A 23,813-nucleotide genomic window follows, 5' to 3' on the forward strand; every position below is an offset into this window, starting at 1 on the left:
GAGAGATAGACGAGTGTGTGTGTGTGTGTGTGTGGGAGAGAGAGGAGAGAGAGGTAGACGAGGTGTGTGTGTGTGTGTGTGTGGGAGAGAGAGGAGAGAGAGATAGACGAGGTGTGTGTGTGTGTGTGGGAGAGAGGAGAGAGAGATAGACGAGGTGTGTGTTGTGTGTGTGTGTGTGTGAGAGAGAGGAGAGAGAGATAGACGAGGTGTGTGTGTGTGTGTGTGTGTGTGTGTGTGTGTGTGTGTGTGTGTGTGGGAGAGAGAGGAGAGAGAGATAGACGAGGTGTGTGTGTGTGTGGGAGAGAGAGGAGAGAGAGATAGACGAGGTGTGTGTGTGTGGGAGAGAGAGGAGAGAGAGATAGACGAGGTGTCCGTGTGTGGGAGAGAGGAGAGATAGATAGACGAGGTGTGTGTGTGTGTGTGCGTGTGTGTGTGTGTGTGTGTGTTTGTGTGGGAGAGAGACGTGAGTGGGCCAGCCTTGGGAGGTAAGGCCGTGTGGACGCCATGTGCCTGATGACTCCCTCTGCCTCCAAGGTTGTGGCTGTGTGTAGTGTGGCGACGGGAGGAGGCTGGCGCCCCACACACACTGCATACCTTGTGTTGAGGAGGCTGGCAGCTGTGGAGGGAGGTCTGTGCCTGTGTCTGGTGGTGGTAGGAGAGGCAGACCCACTATACAGACCATATATCACCTACACACACGGGGTACTGGGGTCTGTGGTTGTGTCTGGTGGTGGTAGGAGAGGCAGGCCCACTATACAGACCATACACACGGGGGTACTGGGGTCTGTTGGTGGTAGGAGAGGCAGGCCCACTATACAGACCATACACACGGGGGTACTGGGGTCTGGTGGTGGTAGGAGAGGCAGGCCCACTATACAGACCACATACACACATGGGGGTACTGGGGTTTGGTGGTGGTAGGAGAGGCAGACCCACTACACAGACCATATACATGGGGATAATGGGATCTGGTGGTGGTAGGAGAGGCAGACCCACTATACAGACCATACACACGGGGGTACTGGGGTCTGGTGGTGGTAGGAGAGGCAGGCCCACTATACAGACCACATACACACATGGGGCTACTGGGGTTTGGTGGTGGTAGGAGAGGCAGACCCACTACACAGACCATATACATGGGGATAATGGGATCTGGTGGTGGTAGGAGAGGCAGACCCACTACACAGACCATACACACGGGGTTACTGGGGTCTGTGGCTGTGTCTGGTGGTGGTAGAAGAGGCAGGCCCACCATACAGACCATACACACGGGGGTACTGGGGTCTGTGGCTGTGTCTGGTGGTGGTAGAAGAGGCAGGCCCACCATACAGACCATACACACGGGGGTACTGGGGTCTGGTGGAGGTAGGAGAGGCAGACCCACTACACAGACCATACACACGGGGGTACTGGGGTCTGGTGGTGGTAGGAGAGGCAGACCCACTACACAGACCATACACACACACTGGGGTACTAGGGTCTCTAACGTTCTCTCGTGAGTGTGCCCTGGGGACACTGGGGTATTATAGCGACGACGGACCATCGTGAGCGAGGAGAGGGTCCCTGCCCCGCCCCGCCCCGGGCTTTGCCTGGTAATAGCGGCCAGCGTTGCCCTGCCCCGCCCCGCCCCGCCCCGCCCCCGGCTTTACCTGGTAATAGCGGCCAGCGTAGCCCTGCCCCGCCCCGCCCCGCCCCGCCCCCGGCTTTACCTGGTAATAGCGGCCAGCGTAGCCCTGCCCCGCCCCGCCCCGCCCCCGGCTTTACCTGGTAATAGCGGCCAGCTACGCCATCAAGGTCGCCCCATGATCACGGGGGAGAGGGCGCGCTTGGCTTTCTCTGCCGTCTGCTGCCACCAGTCCTGCTGTCTGAGGGGCGTGTCTCTCCCCCTGGGCGTTGACCACCGCCTCTCGAAAGCTTTCGTAATGACGTGAGCACGACGATGGTGGTGGTGGTTACGACCCTTGAACATGATGGTTACGACCCTTGGTCACGATGGTAACGACCCTTAGAACACGATGATAACGACCCTTAGATCACGATGGTAACGACCCTTAGAACACGATGGTAACGACCCTTGAACACGGCGGCGGGGCACGGGCCACGGTCATGATGCAGTCTACCCTTTGACCTGACCTGAGCCTTAAGAAAGCCAGGTCAGAGGTCAGGTCATCATACCCAATAGTAGTAATACCCGTTGTGTTTAAGGGGACCTGGTCCCGCCCAGGACCCAGATCCCACTGAGGAAGGTGCTCTTGTGCTCAAGGGGACCTGGTCCCGCCCAGGACCCAGATCCCACTGAGGGAGGTGCTGTCGTGCTCAAGGGGACCTGGTCCCGCCCAGGACCCAGATCCCACTGAGGAAGGTGCTCTTGTGCTCAAGGGGACCTGGTCCCGCCCAGGACCCAGATCCCACTGAGGGAGATGCTGTCGTGCTCAAGGGGACCTGGCCCCGCCCAGGACCCAGATCCCACTGAGGGAGATGCTGTCGTGCTCAAGGGGACCTGGCCCCGCCCAGGACCCAGATCCCACTGAGGGAGATGCTGTCGTGCTCAAGGGGACCTGGCCCCGCCCAGGACCCAGATCCCACTGAGGGAGATGCTGTCGTGCTCAAGGGGACCTGGTCCCGCCCAGGACCCAGATCCCACTGAGGAAGGTGCTCTTGTGCTCAAGGGGACCTGGTCCCGCCCAGGACCCAGATCCCACTGAGGAAGGTGTTGGAGGGAAGTGGGTTGGGGTGGAGACCCTGGTCCTGTGGTTATATGCTGATGATGACCCGGTGGTTGTGAGCGAGCAGAGGAAACTCACGTAGGAGAAGCAGGAGGAAGCGTACGATCCCCCCCCCCCCATGACCAGGTCATCCGCTGGAGGAGACAGAGAGAGAGAGAGAGAGAGAGAGAGAGAGAGAGAGAGAGAGAGAGAGAGAGAGAGCCTCCCCCTTACTACACGTCCTCACAGGCAGTGAGAAACAACGTCTCACATTCTTGCACACAACTAGAGCGGCCTCTATCAAGGGGGGGTGGGGAACGTGTTGCCTCATGAGCTGGTGTGTGTATGTGTGAGTCGCACCTCTCTCTCTCTCTCTCTCTCTCTCTCTCTCTCTCTCTCTCTCTCTCTCTCTCTCTCTCTCTCTCTCTCTCTCTCTCTCTCTCTCACACACACACACACGCACGCTCCCTGCAGTTCGATACCATATGATCGCGAAGTTGGCCAACGCAGCGAGGGGAGGGTGTGTGTTTGAGTAAGTGGGTGAAGATGAGGCTTACGTCAGTTGAGTAAATGAGTAGTAAGTGGTTGTCTGAGAAATAGATGATTTATCTCGTTTTTTTTTTTCCTCTTCCAGGTAAGTGAACGTGTCCTGGCCCTGACCTACCCTAGCGAGCGCCCGAATAGGCCAGGACCCTAGCCAGGGCCTTAGCCTGGACCCTAGCCAGGACCCTAGCCAGGACCCTAGCCAGGACCCTAGCTAGGACCTTAGCCAGAACCCTAGGCAAGGCCCTAGCCAGGACCCTAGCTAGGACCCTAGCCAGGGCCTTAGCCTGGACCCTAGCCAGGACCCTAGCTAGGACCCTAGCTAGGACCCTAGCCAAGACCCTAGCCAGGGCCCTAGCTAGGGCCCTATAGCCTATGGCCGCTGGTCATTTGGCCTGGGTAAGTCAGACTCCACATGGTACGGGTAGGGCGCCAGCTGTCTGCAGGTGGTACTGGCAGGGCGCCAGCTGTCTGCAGGTGGTACTGGTATGACTCCAGCTGTCTTACAGGTGGTACTGGTAGGACTCCAGCTGTCTGCTGGTGGTACAGGTAGGGACTCCAGCTGTCTGTATGTGGTACTGGTAGAGCTCCAGCTGTCTACAGGTGATACTAGGGGCTCCAGCTGTCGTACAGGTGGTACAGGTAGGGACTCCAGCTGTCTTACAGGTGGTACAGGTAGGGACTCCAGCTGTCTGTATGTGGTACTGGTAGAGCCCCATCTGTCTTACAGGTGGTACAGGTAGGGCCCCATCTGTCTGACAGGTGGTACAGGTAGGGACTCCAGCTGTCTGCTGGTGGTACAGGTAGGGCCCCATCTGTCTGTATGTGGCACTGGTAGAGCCCCATCTGTCTGTATGTGGTACTGGTAGAGCCCCATCTGTCTGACAGGTGGTACTGGTAGGGACTCCAGCTGTCTTACAGGTGGTACAGGTAGGGCCTCCAGCTGTCTTACAGGTGGTACAGGTAGGGACTCCAGCTGTCTGTATGTGGTTCTGGTAGAGCTCTAGCTGTCTACAGGTGATACTAGGGGCGCCAGCTGTCTGCAGATGGTACAGGTAGGGCCTCCAGCTGTCTTACAGGTGGTACAGGTAGGGACTCCAGCTGTCTTACAGGTGGTACAGGTAGGGACTCTAGCTGTCCTCAAAGCTGAAGTAAGAATTAACATTTAATATTTGTTTGTTTTGGTTTGATGATGGTACTCACCTCCTCCTTCACCTTCCTCACGTTCATATTACTCATTCTCCCGGTACGTCTCACCTCCTTCACCTTCCTCACGTTCATATTACTCATTCTCCCGGTCCCGTCTCACCTCCTTCACCTTCCTCACGTTCTTATTACTCATTCTCCCGGTACATCTCACCTCCTTCACCTTCCTCACGTTCATATTACTCATTCTCCCGGTACGTCTCACCTCCTTCACCTTCCTCACGTTCATATTACTCATTCTCCCGGTACGTCTCACCTCCTTCACCTTCCTCACGTTCATATTACTCATTCTCCCGGTACGTCTCACCTTCACCTTCCTCACGTTCATATTACTCATTCTCCCGGTACGTCTCACCTCCTTCATCTTCCTCACGTTCATATTACTCATTCTCCCGGTACGTCTCACCTCCTTCACCTTCCTCACGTTCATATTACTCATTCTCCCTGTGCGTCTCACCTCCTTCACCTTCCTCACGTTCATATTACTCATTCTCCCGGTACGTCTCACCTCCTTCACCTTCCTCACGTTCTTATTACTCATTCTCCCGGTCCCGTCTCCTCATATTTCTGTTTCCCATCCTCTTCCTCCTCCATCCTCCTCCTCCTCCATCCTCTTCCTCCTCCATCCTCTTCCTCCTCCATCCTCTTCCTCCTCCATCCTGCTCCTCCTCTTCCACCTCCTCCTCCTCTTCCACCTCACACATCCACATTCCTCCGCCGGCGGGCATGTGGTGTGGAGTTTAACGCGTTTTTCCTGTACCGCCATTGTGTTCGGCCGCCCAGTGTTTTGCGCCTGGCCTTTTCAAAAGCCGAATCGCTTGCGCTCAACGTCTTCCAACTTTCACTTTTAGCTTCTCTCTTCTTTCACCTTTGTATTGTTGTTATTATTATTTTGCCTTGTCGCTGTCTCCCGCGTTAGCGAGGGAGCGCAAGGAAACAGACGAAAGAATGGCCCCAACCCACCCACATACACATGTATATACATGCACGTCCACACAAGCATATATACATACCTATACATCTCAATGTACACATATATATACACACACAGACACATACATATATACCCATGCACACAATTCACACTGTCTGCCCTTATTCATTCCCATCGCCACCTCGCCACACATGGAATACCATCCCCCTCCCCCCCGCATGTGTGCGAGGTAGCACTAGGAAAAGACAACGAAGGCCCCATTCGTTCACACTCAGTCTCTAGCTGTCATGTAATAATGCACCGAAACCACAGCTCCCTTTCCACACCCAGGCCCCACAGAACTTTCCATGGTTTACCCCAAACGCTTCACATGCCCCTGGTTCAATCCATTGACAGCACGTCAACCCCGGTATACCACATCGATCCAATTCACTCTATTCCTTGCACGCCTTTCACCCTCCTGCATGTTCAAGCACTGATCGCTCAAAATCTTTTTCACTCCATCTTTCCACCTCCAATTTGGTCTCCCACTTCTCCTTGTTTCCTCCACCTCTGACACATATATCCTCTTGGTCAATCTTTCCTCACTCATTCTCTCCATATGACCAAACCATTTCAAAACCTTTATATATATATATATATATATATATATATATATATATATATATATATATATATATATATATATATATATATATATATGTGTGTGTGTGTGTGGGCGTATTTGGGTGGGTTGGGCCATTCTTTCGTCTGTTTCCTTGCGCTACCTCGCTAACGCGGGAGACAGCGACAAAGCAAAATAAATGAAAAAAAAAAAGAAAATATATATATATATATATATATATATATATATATATATATATATATATATATATATATATATATATATATACGTAAGTTTTATATATTTGTGTGTAATGGTCTGACTTGCAATGCAGTGCGGGCCAGCCGGCCGGGCCCCCGCGGCGTTCCAGTAATGTAGTCGGCCGCCGGAAACTCTCATCCGTGTGAGTCAGCTGAAGTCTTCCACGCCCGAGAATACACACTTCCATTTTGGTCGATTTCTTCGTTTCTCTTACTCTCTGTTTCACTTTCCACTTATTACCACTCCAGCACGTCCCTTTCCCCAACTCGAGTATTTTGGTCGAATACTCAATATTACGAATTTTTTTTTATGCGATATTTTATTGTTTTTTTTTGGATTTTGTTTGGTTTTTTCAAGGGATGGTGCCCCCGGTGGGCGGTATTGGATCAGACATGTTTATATATTTCATATTTTTTTTTTGGGGGGGAAGACATTTCCTGATCTTCTTGTTCTTCTGACATTTTCAAAAGATCTTTTCTTGTGGTGTTTGAAGAACTTTTTGTCTTTTGTTTTTTTTTATTTCGGTAAATTACGGTCTTTTACGAAGGTATTTTGAGATCTTTTGTTACGTTATTTTTAAGATATTTTTGTTGCGATATTTTGAGATCTTTTATTACGGTATTTTGAGATCTTTTGTTACGGTATTAAGATACTTTCGTTGCGGTATTTTGAGATCTTTTATTACGGTATTTTGAGATCTTTTGTTACGGTATTAAGATACTTTCGTTACGGTATTTTGAGATCTTTTGTTACGGTATTTTCAAGATGTTTTCGTTACGGTATTTTGAGATCTTTTATTACGGTATTTTGAGATCTTTTGTTACGGTATTAAGATACTTTCGTTACGGTATTTTGAGATCTTTTATTACGGTATTTTGAGATCTTTTATTACGGTATTTTGAGATCTTTTGTTACGGTATTAAGATACTTTCGTTAAGGTATTTTGAGATCTTTTATTACGGTATTTTGAGATCTTTTGTTAGGTATTAAGATATTTTCGTTAAGGTATTTTGAGATCTTTTGTTACGGTATTTTTTAAGATATTTTCGTTACGGTATTTTAAGATCATCTTTTATTACGGTATTTTTTAAGATATTTTCGTTACGGTATATTGAGATAATCTTTTATTACGGTATTTTTTAAGCTATTTTCGTTACGGTATTTTAAGATCATCTTTTATTACGGTATTTTTTAAGATATTTTCGTTGCGATATTTTGAGATCTTTTTTCTTTACATTATTTTTAAGATATTTTCGTTTCGCTATTTTGAGATCTTTTATTACGGTATTTTACGATATTTACGTTTGGTTGTTTAAAGATCTTTCGTTACGGTATTTCAAGTTATTTTTGTTACGAAAATTTATAGCATGTTAAGGTATAGTATTACGGCATTTTAAGGTATAGTATTACGGCATTTTAAGGTATAGTATTACGGCATTTTAAGGTATAGTATTACGCCATTTTAAGATACATTTTGTCTCTGTATTTTAAGATGTTTGGTTACGGCATTTAGAAAAAAAGTCTTGTTACGGCATTTAAAAGTCTTTTGTTACATTTAAAAATCTTTTGTTACGGCATTTAAAAGTCTTTTGTTACGACATTTAAAAGTCTTTTGTTACGACATTTAGAAGTCTTTTCTTACGACATTTAAAAGTCTTTTGTTACGACATTTAAAAGTCTTGTGCTACGGCATTTTTTTTGCTAAATTTCTGGACTTTAAGACTTTTTTGTGACGCGAATAGAAGCATACTCCAGTATATGATGGCAGGTACACTCGCATATCACATATTGTCTGTATTACTGATCTCTTTTTTTTTTTTTTTTTTAGTGACAGAAAGTGTGGCATGTCAGAAATTGACTTGTGAATGATACGCACTTGTAGTCCAAGGGGCTTCGTTTCTCACGCACTCTAGGGTTCGTTTCTCACGCACTCTAGGGTCCGTTCCTCACGCACTCTAGGGTCCGTTCTTCACTCACTCTAGGGTCCGTTCCTCACGCACTCTAGGGTCCGTTCCTCACGCACTCTAGGGTCCGTTCCTCACGCACTCTAGGGTCCGTTTCTCACGCACTCTACGTACATGGGAAACACACTCCTCCAAGCGGTGGGCCGCCCACGCACTCAATATTCAGAAATTTCTTCTTTTACTTAAGATAACAGCGACATAAGAGTGCGTTGATTGTGCCGATTCAATGTGGGAAAAAAAGTTAGCCACACACTCGATATTTGATAGAATTTTTTTTTGTCTTTTATTTAGAATAACAGCGACATAAGATTGCGTTAATTTTGTTGATGTGAAAAAAAGATTGCGTTAATTTTGTTGATGTGAAAAAAAGATTGCGTTAATTTTGTTGATGTGAAAAAAAAGATTGCGTTAATTTTGTTGATGTGAAAAAAAGATTGCGTTAATTTTGTTAATGTCACTGAAAAAAACAAATTGCCACGCACTTGATATTTAGTAAGAACTATTGTCTTTTACTTGAAATAACAGCGACTTAAGTTTGCGTTAATTGCGTTAATGTTAGCCACGCACTCAGTAGTTTAGTACGAATCTTTCCCAAGATGATAGCGGTATGAGATTGCGTTAATTGCTTTCATTTTGAATATATTCGAGAGAGAGAGAGAGAGAGAGAGAGAGAGAGAGAGAGAGAGAGAGAGAGAGAGAGAGAGAGGTTGGTTGGTTTAATAAGACACACTACGTAACATTATGACTTTTCCATTCTATATCACTTTTAGGTCAGGCCCTTTGCCGTAGGGCTGTGGGTTTCCCGTGAGGTGTGTGTGGTGTGTGTGTGTGTGTGTGTGTGTGGGGTTCACCGGTATATCCCCTCCCTCCTTCTACAGACATTAGCTTCTTCAACCCCATAACTTTAAGGGTCTGGGTTCTCTCCTTTTTTTAAGGTCTGAAGGGCCGAGGTTAAGGGATGGGGTGTCAGGGTCTGGGTTCTCTCTTTTTTTTAAGGTCTGAAGGGCCGAGGTTAAGGGATGGGGTGTTAGGGTCTGGGTTCTCTCTTTTTTTAAGGTCTGAAGGGCCCAGGTTAAGGGATTGGGTGTCAGGGTCTGGGTTCTCTCTTTTTTTTTTTAAGGTTTGAAGGGCCGAGGTTAAGGGATGGGGTGTCAGGGTCTGGGTTTTTTTTTTTAAGGTCTGAAGGGCCTAGGTTAAGGGATGGGGTGTCAGGGTCTGGGTTCTCTTTTTTTAAGGTCTGAAGGGCCCAGGTTAAGGGATGGGGTGTCAGGGTCTGGGTTCTTTTTTTTTAAGGTCTGAAGGGACGAGTTTAAGGGATGGGATGTCTGAAGGGCTCAGTGAGGGAGGTCCCCCATCAGATACACCCGAATGAAGATGGAAACGAATTTGATATAACTTAAAAAAAGAAAAAGAGGTAACTTAAAAAAGTACCTTTTTTTTTTAAGAATGCGAGATCATGACTTAAAAAAAAAAGAGGTAACTTAAAAAAAGTACTTTTTTTTTAAAGAATGCGAGATCATGACTTAAAAAAAAGAGGTAACTTAAAAAAGTACTTTTTTTTTTTAAGAATGCGAGATCATGACTTAAAAAAAAGGGGGTAACTTAAAAAAGTACTTTTTTTTTTAAGAATGCGAGATCACGACTTAAAAAAAAGGGGTGACTTAAAATTACTTTTTTTTTAAGAATGCGAGATCATGACTTAAAAAGAAAAGAGATAACTTAAAAAAGTACTTTTTTTAAGAATGCGAGATCATGACTTAAAAAAAAAGAGGTAACTTAAAAAAGTACTTTTTTTTTTAAGAATGCGAGATCAAGTATGATAAATAGGAGACAATATCAAAAGCAAGGAATATGTATCCTATAAAGGGGATATGTGATTTTATCAAAATCATTCGCATTTCTTTCACTCATATGTTTCTTTTCTCTCTTCGTATCGTTTACCCAGAATGCAATTGATCAATTCAGACTTTTTCTAAGCCATCTTCTACAGCCTATACCTCCTGTACACGACATATTTCGTACATTTCGTACAGTGTACTTCCGGACGCACATCTAGAATTCGTGGTTGTATGAGATTGCGGTGGAGAAAAAAAAAATTGGGTTTTGCCAACCTTTGGTAGAAGAGGGATGGGGTGGTAGGGTGTGTGGGTGGCAGGACGTGTGAGTGGATAGGTGCGTGGGCGGGAGGATGGGTGCGACAGGTAATGTGGGTGGCAGGGTGTGTGGGCGACAGGGCGTGTGGGCGGCAGGGCGTGTGGGTGACAGGTGATATGGGCGGCAGGCAGGCTGTGTGTGTGCGACACGGTGTGTGAGTGTGTGTATGGGCGGCAGGGTTTGTGTGTGGGTGACAGGGTGTGTGGGCGACAGGGCGTGTGGGCGGCAGGGCGTGTGGGTGACAGGTGATATGGGCGGCAGGCAGGCTGTGTGTGTGCGACACGGTGTGTGTGTGTGTGTATGGGCGGCAGCAGGGTGTGTGTGTGTGTGTGTATGGGTGGCAGGGTGTGTGTGTGGGTGGGTGGGTGCGACAGGGTGTGTGGGCGGCAGGTAGAGAGAGAGAGAGAGAGAGAGAGAGAGAGAGAGAGAGAGAGAGAGAGAGAGAGAGAGAGAGAGAGAGAGAGAGTGTGTGAGAGTGAGGGAGGAGGGGAGCGGGTGCGCCCGACCCGACCACCGGACCAAACTCGGAATCCGTCAGTGTTGCCTTGGACTCTGTTGAGGACGCACGCCTGCTGCTCCTCCCTCCTTCGTCTCTCTCTCCTCGCGCGCGCGCGTGTGTGCGTGTGCGTGTAAACCTGTGTGTGTGTGCGACCATCCCGCCCGCCCCTTCCTCTAGCTAGTGCTGTGCGCGTAGTGTGTACCACCGCCCGCCCCTACCCCTAGCTAGTGCTGTGCGCGTAGTGTGTACCACCGCCGCGCCTCCTCCTGTAGTGTGGTACAGCAGGAGAGTGACTGTACCCACGCCCTTGTCTCAAGGAACATCACATGGGAACTTAGCCACACTTTAACGCTGCTTTGACCCACCCAACCAACCAGCCAACCAACCAGCCAATCAACCAGCCAACCAGCCATGCCCTCTTACTCCTACAAAGTCAACGTGAGTGTTCACCTCCTTGTGTTCCTTTACACCGCTGCTACTTTTATCCTGATGTTCCTTAGAACCATTGAATCCCACTGGTATTTGCTCAGGTGCTCCTTACGTAATTGTTTGCTACTTGCCATGGTGTTCCTGCCTATGATGTCCTACCTTTAAGTTACGTACCCGTCTGTTTCTTACCTTAGAGAGCTCCACCCCTGTGTGTTACTTGCCCGTCTGTTTCTTAACCTGGCCTGCCTGTGAGCTACTTGCCCGTATGTTCCTTACTCAGGAACCCTACCTCTGTGTTACTTGCCCATATGTTTCTTAATCTATTACCCTGCCTTTGTGTTACTTGCCCATATGTTTCTTAATCTATTACCCTGCCATTGTGCTACTTGCCCACATGTTTCTTTATATATTACCCTGCCATTGTGTTACTTACCCATATGTTTCTTAATCTATTACCCTGCCGTTGTGTTACATGCCCATATGTTTCTTAATCTATTACCCTGCCTTTGTGTTACTTGCCCGCATGTTTCTTATTACTATTACCCAGCCCCTGTGTTACTTGCCCATAATGTTTCTTAATCTATTACCCTGCTTGTGTTACTTGCCCATATGTTTCTAATCTATTACCCTGCCGTTGTGTTACATGCCCATATGTTTCTTAATCTATTACACTGCCCTTGTGTACTTGCCGCATATGTTTCTTAATCTGTTACCCTGCCCGTTATGTTACATGCCCATATGTTTCTTAATCTATTACCCTGCCCTTGTGTTACTTGCCCATATGTTTCTTAATCTATTACCCTGCCGTTATGTTACATGCCCATATGTTTCTTAATCTATTACCCTGCCCATGTGCTACTTGCCCATATGTTTCTTAATCTATTACCCTGCCGTTATGTTACATGCCCATATGTTTCTTAATCTATTACCCTGCCGTTATGTTACATGCCCATATGTTTCTTAATCTATTACCCTGCCCTGTGTTACTTGCCCATATGTTTCTTAATCTATTACCCTGCCCTTGTGTTACATGCCCATATGTTTCTTAATCTATTACCCTGCCGTTGTGTTACTTGCCCACAAGTTTCTTAATCTATTACCCTGCCGTTGTGTTACTTGCCCACAAGTTTCTTAATCTGTTACCCTGCCGTTATGTTACATGGGGGCGGCACGAGTATCTTTCCTTTGTGTTACTTGTCCTTACCTTCCTCACTCTAGTATTCGTAACGGATGAACATGTTCTTTGTCACACTGGAGTCATATCCGGTGTTACACATGTGTTCCTTATCGCCGCGTTACTTCCTCTTGTGGCCTGGTTCGAGCAAGTGTTTCCTGTCGTTCCATATATTAGAGTTACCGTGTTCCCTGACCGTATTGTTGCTTGTGTGTGAGTGCGCGTGTTCCCTGACCTTATGTTCCTTATTGAGGTAATCATGTTCCCTGACCTCACTGTTCCTTGTGTTTTGAGTTACCGTGTTCCCTGACCTCACTGTTCCTTGTGTTTTGAGTTACCGTGTTCCATGAACTACTCGTTCCTTGTGTTTTGAGGTACCGTGTTCCCTGACGTATTGTTCCTTGTGTTTTGAGTTACCGTCTTCCATGAACAACCCGTTCCATGTGTTTTGAGGTACCGTGTTCCCTGACGTATTGTTCCTTGTGTTTTGAGTTACCGTCTTCCATGAACAACCCGTTCCTTGTGTTTTGAGTTACCGTGTTCCATGACGTATTGTTCCTTGTGTTTTGAGGTACCGTGTTCCATGACGTATTGTTCCTTGTGTTTTGAGTTACCGTGTTCCATGAACTACCCGTTCCTTGTGTTTTGAGTTACACCGTGTTCCCTGACGTATTGTTCCTTACCGTTCCTTGTTTTTGTGATGATCACGATTAATGGGCGAATTAGCTCGTTGTGTTCCATTCCTAAGGGTCTCTTCTCTTCCATTCCATTAGTGTTCCTCGTCTCACTGTTCCATGTCAAAGTGTCTCTTAGTGTTCCATTCCAAGGTGTCCATCAGTTCTCCGTTGTTGCATTCCAGATTATCCATCACCTCATTGTTCCATTCCAGGCTGTTCCTCACCTCATTGTTCCATTGCAGGGTGTTCCTCACCTCATTGTTCCATTCCAGGGTGTTCCTCACCTCATTGTTCCATTCCAGGGTGTTCCTCACCTCATTGTTCCATTCCAGGCTGTTCCTCACCTCATTGTTCCATTCCAGGGTGTTTCTCACCTCATTGTTCCATTCCAGGGTGTTCCTCACCTCATTGTTCCATTCCAGGCTGTTCCTCACCTCATTGTTCCATTCCAGGCTGTTCCTCACCTCATTGTTCCATTCCAGGGTGTTCCTCACCTCATTGTTCCATTCCAGGGTGTTCCTCACCTCATTGTTCCATTCCAGGGTGTTCCTCACCTCATTGTTCCATTCCAGGCTGTTCCTCACCTCATTGTTCCATTCCAGGGTGTTTCTCACCTCATTGTTCCATTCCAGGCTGTTCCTCACCTCATTGTTCCATTCCAGGCTGTTCCTCACCTCATTGTTCCATTCCAGGGTGTTCCTCACCTCATTGTTCCATTCCAGGCTGTTCCTCACCTCATTGTTCCATTCCAGGCTGTTCCTCACCTCATTGTTCCATTCCAGGGTGTTCCTCACCTCATTGTTCCATTCCAGGGTGTTTCTCACCTCATTGTTTCATTCGGATGCGTCTCACCGCAGCGTTCCATTCCAAAGTTCCCCCCTTACCGCAGCGTTCCATCCCAAAGTGTCCCTCTCCCACAGCACTCCATTCCAAAGTGTCCCTCACACACAGCACTCCATCCCAAAGTGTCCCTCACACACAGCACTCCATTCCAAAGTGTCCCTCACCCACAGCACTCCATTCCAAAGTGTCCCTCACCCACCGCACTCCATTCCAAAGTGTCCCTCACACACAGCACCCCATTCCAAAGTGTCCCTCACACACAGCACCTCGTTCCAAAGTGTCCCTCACCCACAGCACTCCATTCCAAAGTGTCCCTCACACACAGCACTCCATTCCAAAGTGTCCCTCACACACAGCACCCCATTCCAAAGTGTCCCTCACCCACAGCACTCCATTCCAAAGTGTCCCTCACACACAGCACCTCGTTCCAATGTGTCCCTCACCCACAGCGCTCCGTTCCAGTGTCCCTCACCCACAGCACTCCATTCCAAAGTGTCCCTCACCCACAGCACTCCATTCCAAAGTGTCCCTCACCCACAGCACTCCATTCCAAAGTGTCCCTCACACACAGCACCTCGTTCCAAAGTGTCCCTCTCCGTGTTCCTTGCATCTCGGCTCCTTTTTTCCCTGTGGTCCTCAGGCTTCGTTATTCCACACGTCACTGTGTTGTCACTGTGTCACACAGCCAGGGGGCAGTGACACCCCCCCCCCCCCCGAGAGAGGTGAAATGCCAACATGACAGGCAGCAGGAGACACTGGTGTGTGACAGTGGTAACAGCAGGAGACACTGGTGTGTGACAGCGGTGACAGCAGGAGACACTGGTGTGTGACAGCGGTGACAGCAGGAGACACTGGTGTGTGACAGCGGTGACAGCAGGAGACACTGGTATGTGTGACAGCAGGAGACACTGGTGTGTGACAGCGGTGACAGCAGGAGACACTGGTATGTGACAGCGGTGACAGCAGGAGACACTGCTATGTGTGACAGCAGGAGACACTGGTGTGTGACAGCGGTGACAGCAGGAGACACTGGTATGTGTGACAGCGGTAACAGCAGGAGACACTGGTGTGTGACAGCGGTGACAGCAGGAGACACTGGTATGTGTGACAGCAGGAGACACTGGTATGTGTGACAGCAGGAGACACTGGTATGTGACAGCGGTGACAGCAGGAGACACTGCTATGTGTGACAGCAGGAGACACTGGTGTGTGACAGCGGTAACAGCAGGAGACACTGGTATGTGACAGCGGTAACAGCAGGAGACACTGGTGTGTGACAGCGGTGACAGCAGGAGACACTGGTATGTGTGACAGCAGGAGACACTGGTGTGTGACAGTGGTAACAGCAGGAGACACTGGTATGTGACAGCGGTGACAGCAGGAGACACTGGTATGTGTGACAGCAGGAGACACTGGTGTGTGACAGCGGTGACAGCAGGAGACACTCGTATGTGTGACAGCGGTAACAGCAGGAGACACTGGTATGTGACAGCGGTAACAGCAGGAGACACTGGTATGTGACAGCGGTGACAGCAGGAGACACTGCTATGTGTGACAGCAGGAGACACTGGTATGTGACAGCGGTGACAGCAGGAGACACTGGTATGTGTGACAGCGGTGACAGCAGGAGACACTGGTATGTGTGACAGCAGGAGACACTGGTATGTGACAGCGGTGACAGCAGGAGACACTGGTATGTGACAGCGGTGACAGCAGGAGACACTGGTATGTGTGACAGCAGGAGACACTGGTGTGTGACAGTGGTAACAGCAGGAGACACTGGTATGTGACAGCGGTGACAGCAGGAGACACTGCTATATGTGACAGCAGGAGACACTGGTGTGTGACAGCGGTGACAGCAGGAGACACTGGTATGTGTGACAGCGGTAACAGCAGGAGACACTGGTATGTGACAGCGGTAACAGCAGGAGACACTGGTATGTGACAGCGGTGACAGCAGGAGACACTGGTATGTGTGACAGCGGTGCGAGGCTTCACCGCTGTTGTTTTGCATTGTTTTATCTGGTTTTTTTTTTTATCCTCATTCTTCCATCTCCAAGTTGCCTTGCCTGCCCTCATCTGTGTGTGTGTGTGTGTGTTGTGTTGTGTGTGTGTGTGTGTGTGTGTGTGTGTGTGTGTGTGTAGGAACATCTACGGTAATTATGAGACATTGCGACACGTAATTTGTCTGAACAATTCAGCAGCATCATTGGTTCGCCTTCAATTAGCATGGGTTGTTACCTCACCAAAAGGGAGGAGGGGGACAGACTGCACCAGTGAGTGGGCAGTGACTCTCGCCTTGAAGGACATACCACTACCTCTACAGACACGACCCCACCACCACCACCTACCACCACCTCTACAGACACGACCCCCACCACCACCACCTACCACCACCTCTACAGACACGACCCCACCACCACCACCTACCACCACCTCTACAGACACGACCCCCACCACCACCACCTCTCCAGACGACCCACCACCACCTCTACAGACAGGGCCCCACCACCTCTACAGACAGGGCCCCACCACCTCTACAGACACGACCCCTCACCACCACCTCTACAGACACGACCCCACCACCTCTCCAGACGACCCCTACCACTACCTCTACAGACACGACCCCACCACCTCTATTGACCGGACGTATTGGTTGTTGCAGAGGGAGACAATGGGACCACTTTTATGCTCACGAGCACCACGGTACGACTCTTCATACCCCCACAAGTCGTTCTCCAGCACCGTACCACCGTCGTGCTCAAGGGTCGTACCTTCGTGCTCAAGGATCGCACCGTCGTGCTCAAGGATCGTACCGTCGTGCTTAAGGATCGCACCGTCGTGCTCAAGGATCGTACCGTCTTACTCAAGGATCGTACCGTCTTACTCAAGGATCGTACCGTCGTGCTCGAGGATCGTACCGTCCTGCTCAAGGATCGTACCGTCGTGCTCAAGGATCGTACCGTCCTGCTCAAGGATCGCACCGTCCTGCTCAAGGATCGCACCGTCGTGCTCAAGGATCGTACCGTCGTGCTCAAGGATCGCACCGTCTTACTCAAGGATCGTACCGTCTTACTCAAGGATCGTACCGTCGTGCTCAAGGATCGTACCGTCTTGCTCAAGGATCGCACCGTCTTACTCAAGGATCGTACCGTCTTACTCAAGGATCGTACCGTCGTGCTCGAGGATCGTACCGCTGTGCTCGAGCGGGATTGGTGTTGCCAGCGCCGTCTCTGGTGAACCGGTACTGGCCTTTGGCAACGCGCCCACGAACTGGTTACTCCATGTCTTGAAATATCCAGATATTGCTCCTATAAACTTTTATTTCATCAAGACATATTACGTTTCCCATACCATTCTAGTTCAACATTCTAAGCAAACTATCCACCTAATAGTTGAGGCCAAAACTAGTGTATGGTTCTCACGTTTCGTTATTACCCTTTAAGCAAAAAGAGCTGTTAAAGAAGGTACATAGGAGGAGGGTGACGAAGATGGTTCTGTGATTAGAAGGGCTGAGTTCCAGTGAAGAGTAACATGATGACTCCATCATAGTCTCTTCAAGTAAACGCGAGACGTCATGACGAAAATCAGTCACTGAACTGTTAAGGGGGAAAAAAAAAAAATAAAAACCAGATTAAATATTTTTGGTCTGACTTAGTTGTGGATGAATGGATTTTTGAAACGAGCGAAGCAACTGTGAATGTTGACAGCATACCGAAGTGTAGAAAATAGAAAAAAAGATTATGTTTCACAGAAAGTGCGAGAGGGAGTCTCCACGATTGCACAAATACACCACCCCCAATCTTGGAGATGAGTGACGTGCACATTGTATAAATTGCCAAAGAATGACCATAGTGTGTGTGTGTGTGTGTGTGTGTGTGTGTGTGGCGGCATATCAGATTATGTAACGCTTGGCAACAGTTATTGCAAGAGCAGAACAGCAGCTATAATCTTCATTCTTGTGGATACACACATTGGACTCTGTACGTACACTCACCAACTGAACGGTTTTTTGGCATTTGTGGTTCTTCAACACTTCAACGTCATATATATATGTGTGTGTATATATAAATATTTTTTTCAAACTATTCGCCATTTACCGCGTTAGCGAGGTAGCGTTAAGAACAGAGGACTGTTCCTTCTTTTGGAAAAATTAAGAAAAAAAACGAGAGGGGAGGATTTCCAGCCCCCCGCTCCCTCCCCTTTTCGTCGCCTTCTACGACACGCAGGGAATACGTGGGAAGTATTCTTTCTCCCCATCCTCTATATATATATATATATATATATATATATTATCCTTGGGGATAGGGGAAAAAAGAATACTTCCCACGTATTCCCTGCGTGTCGTAGAAGGCGACTAAAAGGGGAGGGAGCGGGGGCTGGAAATCCTCCCCTCTCTTTTTTTTTTTTTTAATTTTCCCAAAGAAGGAACAGAGAAGGGGGCCAGGTGAGGATATTCCCTCAGAGGCCCAGTCCTCTGTTCTTAACGCTACCTTGCTAACGCGGGAAATGGCAAATAGTTTGAAAGAAAGATATATATATATATATATATATATATATATATATATATATATATATATATATATATATATATATATATATATATAATATATATACATATACATATTGAAGCCTTGTGCGTCTGTCCAATGACATTCACCGCTAGGAATTTAAAACTTTACACACACACACACACACACATACACACGAAGTTCGTAGTGTGTTTTAAGGCTGAGAGTCGTAATGTCCGAACGAGACGTGAAAATTGTTCGGTAGAAAGCGAGTATGAGAAATTGCCCGCCTACTTTGTAATACGGAATCCGGTAGAAGGGAATGGGACGCTGCTCCAAAGACAAGAGAAATTTTTTAAAGCGTGGTTTTCGTACAGTTTGTAGTAGCGTAAAACCGCTTGATTGCGTCTTTAAGCTGTTGAATTGTGAGGCGGGCGGGTCGTGCGTTGTTGAATGGTATTGGTATGACGAAGGAGGACAGGAGGAGGAGGCAGAGGTGATGGGTGTTTCCTGTCTGGTCTCACAACGAGAGAGTTGCCATGTTTGAGGGAGGGAGGGAGGAGGAGGCGAGGAGGCAAGAGCTCAATTTGCCGCGTGCTTGTGGCAGAGCGATACGCTCGGCCGCCCCTGATGTCGGGGTCCGTACGTCGATTTGCCAAGTTATTCGCCAAGTCAAACTGCGTCGGTGAATGTAAATCATTGGTTCATTGCACGCTTAGTGGACACTCGTCAGCCGTACCAAGGACAGAGAAAGAGGGAGGGAGGGGAAAAAAAAAAATGAAATCCAGTGAACAAGTGTCATTAAGTCGGTCTTTGTTGTTTTTCTCCTCCTCCTCCCTCACCCACCCGTGTGAGCAGGAACTTGACGTGAAGGGAGAGGGGTGCGTGGACATTCAGAAAGTGGTTTTGGGGGAAAGTAGTCGGGATTTTTATGACAGGCCACCCATCACCTAGTCTGGTGGCCGGAGGCGCTGCAGCGGTGTGGAAGTAACTTGCGATCAGCTATGACTGGTCTCCCATTTTCGGGAATGTTTAAGTACGACTGCAGTTTGCGTGGGGGAAAAGTATATAAAATGCCATATTATTGTTTTGTATTATCTAACATGGAGTGCCTGGAGCAGGACGCCCAGGCCTTGACGAGCCAAGACCCTGAAATACATCTATTTGATCGACAGAAAGATATATATATTTTTTTTTTCAAACTATTCGCCATTTCCCGCGTCAGCAAGGTAGCGTTAAGAACAGAGGACTGGGCCTTTGAGGGAATATCCTCACCTGGCCCCCTTCTCTGTTCCTTCTTTTGGAAAATTAAAAAAAAAAAAACGAGATGGGAGGATTTCCAGCCCCCCGCTCCCTCTCCTTTTAGTCGCCTTCTACGGCACGCAGGGAATACGTGGGAAGTATTCTTTCTCCCCTATCCCCAGGATATTGATCGACAGAAAGATATATATATATAATATATATATATATATATATATATATATATATATATATATATATATAATGGACCCCAAGTGTCTCCAAAGAAGCTGTGTGTGTCTGTGTGTGTGTGTTGCTGGGTCTAGTTTTTTCGGACAGACTCCCAACCTCTGAACATTGTCCTAACCTTATTACCACACTACCACGCACTTTAGTACTACCATTCACACCACTGTCTCATCACGCACTCTGCTACCTTAGCACACGCACTCTGGTCCAGTGGTGACAAGGGGGGGGAAATGGCAACAAGAATCAAACATTCTAAGACTCACAACATCAGCGCGTGAAGGTTGGAGTGTATCGGTATAACGAAGGATGCTGGAGTGGGTCAAGAATGCATGGAAAAAAAAAATAGGAAAAGAAAAAATAGAATCGATTAAGTTTGGAAGCTTCGACTCGCTCGCTAGCTAGGACGGATAACGGGGATTCTCGTACAATCAGCAGGTGGAAGGATTATTATGACGCCTTGAACTCGAAGCTTAATGACATAATGACAGCTTAGCCTGTGACCAACACCCTTGAGAATTAAGGTAAAGGCTCTATATAGATGCCCCAGTGCCCTTATACCGTCGCCCTTAAAAAGAAAACATAATGCGATTAAGTTTTAGGTAGGCTGAGGTACATGGCGACTAATTCCAAGTGTACATTCAAACTTGAACTCGCAAGAATTTTATGTTCATGTTTTTTTTTTATATCTTTGTTGTGCGTGAGTCAGTGTCGATAGTTATGCAAGAGAATTTAAGGGTAATTAGGAGATCATTAGAAGACAATGGCATGAAAAGTTCAGCCGGTGTGAGTCGGCATTGGTGGCGGTATCCGGCAACTGACGTCATCCCCTCCTCCCCGAACGATTCAAAACAAGACATTGTGGAGTGGAGGAGGCAGGAGGAACTGTGCATTTACCCAACAAATATTCCAATACGAAGCATAATTACTTTTTTTTGTGGGGTCGGTTTAGCTTGATTGTGATCGTGGAAGATATATACATATATAGGTCTTGATCCTTCGCTGTGGATGCTTTTTTCCGTCGTGAGAGAAAAATCTGGCGGGGGAGGAGGTTTTCAACTCCTCGCGAGCCTGCTTGACGCTCTCCGCGCCATGAAGCGTTCGTTCCCACAGTAGTAGTATCTCGATACCTTATGGCCGTGAGAAGTGTGGGTAATCATAGTAATTCTGAACCTTTCGAGCATATTGTTCGTTCAGAGCTTTGATTACATTCACAGGATGGGGGAGTGAGGTGGGTTATCTGTGTCTACTGCTGCTGTGTTGTGTGTCCTTCACTGCTGTGAAGTGCCAGGGAAAGTTACTGTCTCCTGCTGCTGTGTGTTGTGTGTGTGTGTGTCCTTCACTGCTGTGAAGTGCCCGGGAAAGTTACTTTTGGGCCGTAGACCGAGACTTAGATGAATAAATAGAGGCGCCAGATCACAAGGGGCTTGAGTCCGCTTCCCGCCAAAGTCCATGGGTCTAAGCCGGCGAGCGAGGCGGAACGTTTTAACGGTCAGGCTGCAAACGTTTTAGCCCGGGGGTGTGAGACGAGAGGTTACCGGGGGGATCTCGGCCCCGGGAGGTGGGTGAAAGGACTCACGGATGGCGGGCGGGCGGGTGGTGGTTTGGGGGGGAGGGAGAGAGCGGAAGACTGGCCAAGGTGGGGGTGAGAGAGTCTGTGGAGGGTGTGAGTGAGAGTACAGGTGGAGGGGTTGCGTGCTTGGGGTCAGTGACACCGCACTTTAAAGCCGAGAGTGCGGTGTGGAGTGTGTGTGTGTGTGTGTGTGTGTGTGTGACACCGTGAGCGCCCGTGCCTGGAGGCGGGAACTGGGTACCGGAGGAGCGCCTGGGGAGCTCCTAGGGCATCTGGAGGAGGCGCCTGGGAGACGGTGGCTGCCGTGCTTGCTTCCTCATTGTGACTGTTACTCTGTGGTGTGTGCTTCCCTCCACCCTGACCCTTCCCATGTTGCTGCACAAGTCACTCCCAGGTGGTGATGGTCTGTGGTGCCTCCAGTCACTCCCAGGTGGTGACAGTGGGCCTTCCAGAGTCACTCCCAGGTGGTGATGGTTAGTGGGCCCTCCAGAGTCACTCCCAGGTGATGACAGTCAGTGGGCCCTTCAATGTTACTCCCAGATGGTGATAGTCAGTGGTCGTCCGTCCAGTGTCACTCCCAGGTGGTGATGGTCAGTGGTCGTCCCTCCAGAGTCACTCCTACGTGACCACCAGGCCAGAACTGCCCGACATTCGTGTGATCACTGGACACGTCGTCGTAAACAGTGGACCAGATGCAACGCTGGCTACCGGGTTGGCCCACCAGTCACTAAGTCTTGGGGTTGTGGGACTGGGAGTGGAGGGCGCGAGGGAGGCTGGGTTCATGTGTGGACGCGAATGAATGACATGACATGTCTGTGGACGCGAATGAATGGCATGACATGACTGTGGACGCGAATGAATGGCGTGACATGACTGTGGACGCGAATGAATGACATGAGATGACTGTGGATGCGAATGAATGACATGACATGACTGTGGACGCGACTGAATGACATGACTGTAGACGCGAATGAAATGACATGACTGTAGACGCGAATGACATGACATGACTGTGGACGCGAATGACATGACATGACATGACTTTGGACGCGAATGAATGACATGACTGTGGACGCGAATGAATGGCATGACTGTGGATGCGAATGAATGGCATGACATGACTTTGGACATGAATGACATGACATGTCTGTGGACGCGAATGAATGACATGACTGTGGACGCAAATGAATGACGTGACATGACCCTTTCAAGTGCTCAGAGAGTGCGTAAAGACCAGGATATTCCGCTACATATCTTTGACAGTCACCTTGGTCGTGTGTGTTGGTGTGGTATTTCCCTCAGCCATTCGAACACGAGTCTTCCTTTATTAATATGTTCTGGCGTCTGCTCTACTGATGTTCCTGGAAGGCTCCGAGTAGAACAGTGGAGATGCTCTCAACCATTTCTTCCTCGGCATCCGTGTATATCTGTTCAGTAGCCTTGCGGTATACGTAGTCAGTCCCGAGAAAATATGAGATGATTCCGATTTTTTTTTCTCCCATATGTGGAGCTTTTATGGGTAAGATACTTTTTTTTCCTCCCATATGTGGAGCTTTTATGGGTAAGATACTTTTTTTTCCTCCCATATGTGGAGCTTTTATGGGTAAGATACTTTTTTTTCCTCCCGTATGTGGAGCTTTTATGGGTAAGATACCGTTTTTTTTTTTCGTGTATCCCATTATTTGACTTTATATACTATTCTCTCTGCTTCCTTGGTGTTCGTACGCGCTCAGAATGCGGGGTGCTGAGGTTTCATGGTGCCGAACTGCAACTTTGGGGATGGGGGATGTCTAGTGGCAAGAGGTGACGGTGGCGGGGATGGTGGTGGTGCGGTAGCCACTTCCAGAACGGCCGGACGAGGTGCAGGTGATGCTTCGAGAGAATCGGGAGGGCCAACACATTGAGTGTCTCCTGGAAGGTGGTGTAAGAGAGGGAAGGAGGATGAGGATCATACTTCGCCTCCTCTGTACCTTCTCTAGCAGCTCCTGTTTCTGCAATGAACGGGGAGGAAGAGCCGCCAGGGGAAAGGCATGGGGAGAATTTCAGGAGGCACGAGAGTTGCTTGGCGAGTAGTCCAAGCGACTACGATCGCTGGAAGCGTAGATGGTGTCGTTCACGAACTCCTCGCCGTTTAGTGTATTGCCCGACGCGACACCGAGAAGCCTGGTGGACTGAAGAGCCTTGGAGAAGCCTAAGGCCCTGTGAGAGAGTCGAAGGGTTGGTTGGACATGGCTGGTTGGAGGAGGCAAGG

At 48.5% G+C, this 23,813-nt stretch overlaps 1 protein-coding gene across 4 annotated transcripts in view; it reads left to right on the plus strand.

Moving 5' to 3' along the window:
- The window catches only part of LOC139763515 (sodium- and chloride-dependent glycine transporter 2-like), a 135,328-nt gene that overhangs the window by 47,445 nt on the left and 64,070 nt on the right, over positions 1–23,813 (plus strand). For 2 of the 4 annotated variants that reach the window (XM_071689667.1, XM_071689669.1), the window contains exon 1: positions 10,903–11,308. The exons of the other annotated variants lie outside the window; for them this stretch is intronic. In XM_071689667.1, the coding sequence (XP_071545768.1) occupies positions 11,282–11,308 (27 nt within the window). In that variant the 5' untranslated portion in view covers positions 10,903–11,281. Of the gene's footprint in view, positions 1–10,902; positions 11,309–23,813 lie in introns of those variants that run through there. 4 annotated transcript variants of the gene reach the window in all.

This window comes from Panulirus ornatus, chromosome 47 (genome assembly GCF_036320965.1).
Source record: "Panulirus ornatus isolate Po-2019 chromosome 47, ASM3632096v1, whole genome shotgun sequence".
Classification (NCBI taxonomy): domain Eukaryota; kingdom Metazoa; phylum Arthropoda; class Malacostraca; order Decapoda; family Palinuridae; genus Panulirus; species Panulirus ornatus.